Source organism: Saccoglossus kowalevskii, chromosome 6, assembly GCF_978046115.1.
Source record: "Saccoglossus kowalevskii chromosome 6, keSacKowa6.1, whole genome shotgun sequence".
In the NCBI taxonomy this organism is placed as follows: domain Eukaryota; kingdom Metazoa; phylum Hemichordata; class Enteropneusta; family Harrimaniidae; genus Saccoglossus; species Saccoglossus kowalevskii.
This window is the reverse complement of record NC_140646.1, coordinates 25,005,498-25,011,588: the sequence shown is the minus strand read 5'-3', so window position 1 is coordinate 25,011,588 and position 6,091 is coordinate 25,005,498. Positions and strand designations below refer to the sequence as shown.

At 35.7% G+C, this 6,091-nt stretch overlaps 1 protein-coding gene across 1 annotated transcript; it reads right to left on the bottom strand.

Moving 5' to 3' along the window:
• Window positions 1-927: 927 nt before the first annotated feature.
• LOC100374202 (tubulin polymerization-promoting protein family member 2-like) lies at window positions 928-5,321 on the bottom strand. Its single transcript, XM_002741576.4, has 4 exons — window positions 5,125-5,321; window positions 3,532-3,715; window positions 2,302-2,455; window positions 928-1,632 (listed from the first exon to the last, which is right to left on the bottom strand). The coding sequence occupies exons 2-4, from the start codon at window positions 3,699-3,701 to the stop codon at window positions 1,453-1,455; spliced, it is 504 nt and encodes a 167-aa protein (XP_002741622.1). The 5' UTR covers window positions 3,702-3,715; window positions 5,125-5,321; the 3' UTR covers window positions 928-1,452.
• Between the last annotated feature and the right edge of the window lie 770 nt (window positions 5,322-6,091).

Here is a 6,091-nt window from a genome sequence, read left to right as displayed (position 1 = left end):
TCAAATTTCATAATTATAGTAAGATGCTGTATCAGTGTATGACTTTCTGTTGCAACATTGGTGTGCCAGGGAATCAGCATATACATAACTGACATATACATAACTTGGTTACCCCTTGTAAAATAAAGCCTGCCTTGTCGAGATGCATACTTCACTTGAATATATTGTCATTAAAGTGAGACACGCCCACTAATACAGGTTTTTTTTTTTCAATGACGTGGTAGTGAAATCAGTTTCCAAAACCCAAACTACCGGTACTTTGGTAGTCAATACTGAAAATAGAAAAATATTCACTGGGTTTAATATAAGTGTATTAAATATTACAGGTATATTCATGGAATTTTAAATTCACTGAATTGTGCAGGGAAATTTATTCTACAAGTCAATTAGCTCGATAAATTTACTGGATTTTTATTTTAGTTATTTAGCGAAAATTAAACGTAGGGAATAATAAATATATATATTTTGTGTAAATTTGCACGCAAGTTGCTTTTTATGCTTCTTGTCATTGCACCTCTTTGTGAATAAACGAACAGGTCATGAGTAATAATACAGATCTTTATTTGAACTATAATCTAACAGATAACAGACATAATATACTTAGATTTCAAGAAAATGGTAGACATGAACAATTGGTGGGTTCTGCGATGCAAGCCATTATGGTCTTAATGATATCAATGAGACGCTGAAATATACAGATATGTAATAATTCTGAAATGGCCTACATCACATTAACTTTTGTATTGCTCTGTTGTTGGACATTCTATTGGATATCAATAATCACAACAAATATGTAAAATAGATGTGTGTGCATACATCAACAAATTAGGTTGAAAAAGAAAAATATCATCATCATCTTTACAATTGAACCAATCACAGTCTAGAGTTGTTACAACATCTTTTCAATTCAACCAATCACAGGCAAGCTTTAGTGTATTTTAAACTAACCAACCAATGATCAGCTTTTGTGTACCATAATTTGAATACAACCAATCACAAATGAAATCAAATAGTAAAGGGACTAAAACACAAACAATACATGACAATCTTTTTTTGAAACACATTCAACACAAAAAATACATAGCCAATAGTTTAAAAACTATATAAAAAGAATTTCTGTTTTTAAAATTACATTTCATAATTGTTATACAGTAATTACAAATGCTCTTGATATCTATGTTGTCCCATATTGAAGATCACCAAAATAGAATGAACACAGGTCACAATTGTCTTCACAGCAATCATTTAAACACAAAATATATCTTCCACTCAAACCCATTCAGTACCAACAACTATTTTCTCCCATAAATAAAAGAAAAAGTTTCTGTTTTAAAAAACTTTAGATCTATCACACAAATTGGTCACATTGGTAAAATGAAAGCGAATCGGTGCAGAGAAATAAATGTTGATACTGAATACGTGAGTGAGTTAGATTATTAACTACACTGTGATCTATTTTTTGTCATATGTTCCCTCCCCTTTATAATTTCCTACATATCCGGTACTATCAACTTTGTCAACTCGGCCGTCAATTCCTTTGCCTTTACCCGATGCGTCAAACCTTTCCTTATGCGATCCAGTATATTTACTAGCATCAGTTAACCGATCAACGCCTCCAGCCTTCACAGCTCCCTAGTAAAAAAAACAAAACAAAAAAAAACATTTAAATTGCATGCTGTATGAAATCATGCATGGATGGATTTTGTTTGTCTGGAAAAGTGTTTCTTCTGGCGAGAAATCAAAGACTGTAATAAAAGATTAAACTGGGGCTCCCCAATCCCTGGGATTGCATCATGGAATCATGGGATACTATCGCCTTGTTGTTAAAATAACTAATCTGTATATTGTTTCTCATTTGCCTATAATCCAACAAGAAAGTTGTTTTAATAACCCCACACTTTAATTAGATTATAGCTATTATATTGAAGAATCAAGAATCGTGGGACGAGATTTCATGTTAATTTTAATCTTTGACATGTATCACGTCCAGTATAGCTCATGTAAATGTATTGTTTGTTTAATGACTGTGGTTCAATATACAAATGATTTTAACGCTTTGAATGGTGTGTCTCCTTACACAAAATAAACTTTCTGTTGACAATAAGAAATTATGTCGATTTGGTTTGAAATTAACAAAAAAATTATAGAAAAATACCTAAAAATTGACCAAAATTTAATTGGATAAATGGTGGCGTTATTTTTTATAATTGGCTGAAATTGTTGTTTGTTGAGTAATATCATTCCCTTCTCACCGACACACACACGATAAGGATTTATTTATTAATGCACTTAGGCACTTACCGTGGTTCCTGACGTTGCTGGGCCACCACCGCCCAAAACTTTGTCTTCAATTTTCTTTGTGTTTTCATCGCTTTCTTTGCCATACTTGGCTTTACCGGCCTGTGCTAAAGCTTGTTGGAACTGCGCAAAGTTGAGTGTTCTACCTCCCTTTGTCCTATCAATACAAATTATCACATTGTGGTGATGAATAGTTATACAGATAAAGTAAAGACTTGTAGGAAAAAGCATGAATGATTTAGTAGTGTTTATAAGAATTCATTCATGGATGGCCATGACACCGCATTCAACGCAAAAATTACACTGCCCAAAATTCTAACTGAACCTGTTCCACCAAAAAATCACGAGATATGGAAGGGCATTATTTATGATGGAGGGGTGGTCATGTCAGAATCGGGGGCACACAGGCAATATGGATACATGAGGGGGGCAAGGGTTACTTTCATTCAACGTAATTGCAATATTTTTTTTCGTACAACGTAAATTGAAAAAATAAATTCCGCAATTCTGTAAGCACAGGCTTGACGTACCGCGTAATCAATCAAATATTTTTTCGTACACTGTAAGAATGTGTCATTTTTCTCGGTACGTACAAGAATTTACATCCAAATAAAAAAGTCGTAAAATAATAATCCAGGGAAATTACATTTTCGAAACTGTAAAACGACTAGATGACACAATTCACTGCAAAATTCAATTTTCACTGTAAAAGGTAAAAACGTCTTTTTTTCCTTGTAAATTGTAAAAATCCTTTTTTATTTCCCGTAAAACTGTGCTACCCCCTTGCCCCCCATACATGGTTATCATTTCTATGTCCGCCTGCATGCGTCTGAATTGTTGCGTTATATTTCATTCATTAATCATGTAAATGTAGTCTCATTGGACAGACGTATTTCTTTCAAATGATAATTAACGGCACTATTGCATGTCGGGAAAACGTAGAACTGTCAGCCACGACTGTTGATTAATGCACGCACGGGAAATGCCAAAACACGCGAGATTTACTATAGCCAGTCAAAATTCGCGGTCAACCACTAAACCTAGCGTGGAGGATAAATGTAAGCAGAAATTACGGATGAATATCGTAGTAATCTGGTATCGAGAATACAAAAAGGGCGGAGAATTCCTGTCTCTGCATTCCTCTGATAAGAAAGGTGGCTTGTAAGGGGTGAGCCGTTATAAATACGGGAGGGGATTTCATAATATTATTTTTATGTTTTAATAGTTACTTACTTGCATCTAGTGTGTATCATGTCGACTTCGGTGCCATTCATTTTCTTGTCAATAAGCCCCTTATCTTTGCACAATTTCGTCCAGTTTTTGTTGTCCAGTTCATTTGCCCCTTTGGCACCCTTGCCAAAGCTGCAGTACTCCTTGAAGACCTCTTCTAGTGATTTACTCATGTTGACAAAATGACCTGTAAATGAACCATAACCACCGGAAAGGCAGCTTTTTTAAAACGACAACATTTATAACTAATAAGTTCGTGGACTGTTGCCCAGCCCAATGGTTCAAATCATGAGTAATTTGAGAGTTTAGCTGCACTGCGGAATAAATGGGCATTGGACACTAGTTTATCATAATAGTTGGCCCACAATAAGAAAGCACGGTTACAACTAATTCCGGAAAAATCGCCAGGCGTTGAATAGTCCATCGTGAGACAGGTGTAATCTGTCTGAACCACTGCAAAAATCATTTGGCAAACATCCTTTTAATTTTAAGAAAGATAACAAAATCGAAATTCATCCGCCCCAGTAAAAGTAATTATGTTTGCCGATTAATTAACAAAATATTTATTTCATCAGTACCTTAAATTTGCAGTTATTAATTTTTTTTCATCAATGGAGTTAATATATATTATTAACATTTTAAAATTGTATATAGATCGTGGCCAACGAAACACGTTCAGAGGTCGTATAGTAATTTAGCTGTTTGGAACCGAGGGCACTGCCCCCAAATGAACCCACTCTTCCAACCAATGGGGGCGTTGTTCAACACCCAAAACAACAATAGGTAAACAATTGCTTTCATTTCATCTTTGCCCAGACTCTTAATGATCACCGAGCTTCTCTTTTATCATCTTCGCTTTGGTCTTTGTATTTACCCCAGCACATACGCGCCACTGTGGTGGTAGTTTATCGCGACTATTTCATTAGTGTCTGTACGCCATCGCACGGTAACAATTGGTAATCAAATTAATCATATAATCTATATGAATTATCGAACTATATATTGCATTCCATTCTGTAATTATGGCGGATCATGGAATGTTATTAAAATGGCGATACGGGTTAATATATAAAACCTTGGCGACGTCATGTTTTTTTGGTTTCTAAGCAACCGTCTTCTTGTTTACAACATCCCCAGCTGCCCCAAATTGAGTATGCAAATAGAGTCGAAGAGATATAAAGGATTTTAAATATATCTCCCGACGATGCACTGTTTACGGAGTTACGGTGAGCTACTTTAACGCAGTGAGGAAAAAAATGCCAGAGTAAAACAAAATGGCATCATTTTTAACTTGAAATTGACGGCGAGGCGACCGATATCTATGTATATATCCCACTTCAGTCATTATTTTGAAGGAAGACAAATATTCAGTTGTCTGCAAAGGGCATTTATCAAATAAAGGTGTGTATGCATTAACGAAATACATGAACAACTAACTCGAGTACACGAAGCAACAATGCAGAAGCTGCCTATCGTAAAGCGCCGAGTCGAGTTAGTTGGCGAACGAGGTTTATTTTTAAACCGGTAGTTCCACAACATGCGAGGTATCAATATCTGGTCAACGTTAACATGTAAATGTGTAATAATATACCCTACCTTAATTTACACTGATACTCGGAGCAATGAACAAGTCGGTTGGCGAACTGAAACAGAGCTGGGAACTGGCAACGATGTAGACCTACAGGTACTGCAAGACTGGAATGTCTATTCAGGATTATTGCAGTTTGATGCGGAGTTTATACAACGCCCAGATGCCGAGGCTTCACCTAGTCTAGCTTTGTGTATAATACAGTGCCGACCAATCGCTGTTCCGTGTTCCAATGACGTAATGTTTGAAGTGTATTATGATAATGAGATATAATGATTGGCATTTCCCGACGAACCAATTATATAAATAAAATACTGTGCACTATCGTGAACGGTTAACAATAATACAAAAACTATTTATTTCAAGCAGCACGTCACACCATAGACCCTCTAAAAGAGGGACCATAGAGGGTCTATGGTCACACACACTGATGTTATATCTAAAAAAATCATCTCTTTTGTGTGCATGTACATTTCGTGACGTTTCGCTTTACATATGTCATCGTAAGGTCAGATACGAAGGTGAATGACTGCATCTGTTGTTATTTAAAGTACACTGGTCCCAAAGCCAACGAATCACCAGAAACTCATTAGCACTGACATCGTAACTAACGGTATTTTTACCCAGGTTTTACCAGAACGCCACACTAGTTATAATTGACATAATTATTATATAGTAGTATTTAACTTTTACCAAATATATACATTTAATAACTATTACGGTTCAATGTGTCAATTATGTTAACATATAAGCACATGTCTGAGATAATGTTTGGTTAAGGTAAATTGATCGGCGACCTGTCCGATTTAGGCTTGAGTTCAAATTATGTGTCAACAAAATAACGTCACACCCCCGTCCCTGGTCGCTTGCGGTCCCGGTAAATAAAATACATTATATTACCCCGACATTCCACCACAACCAATCATAAAGATAACTGGTCACAAAACGTGTCAAGTTTACAGTACTACGATAGTC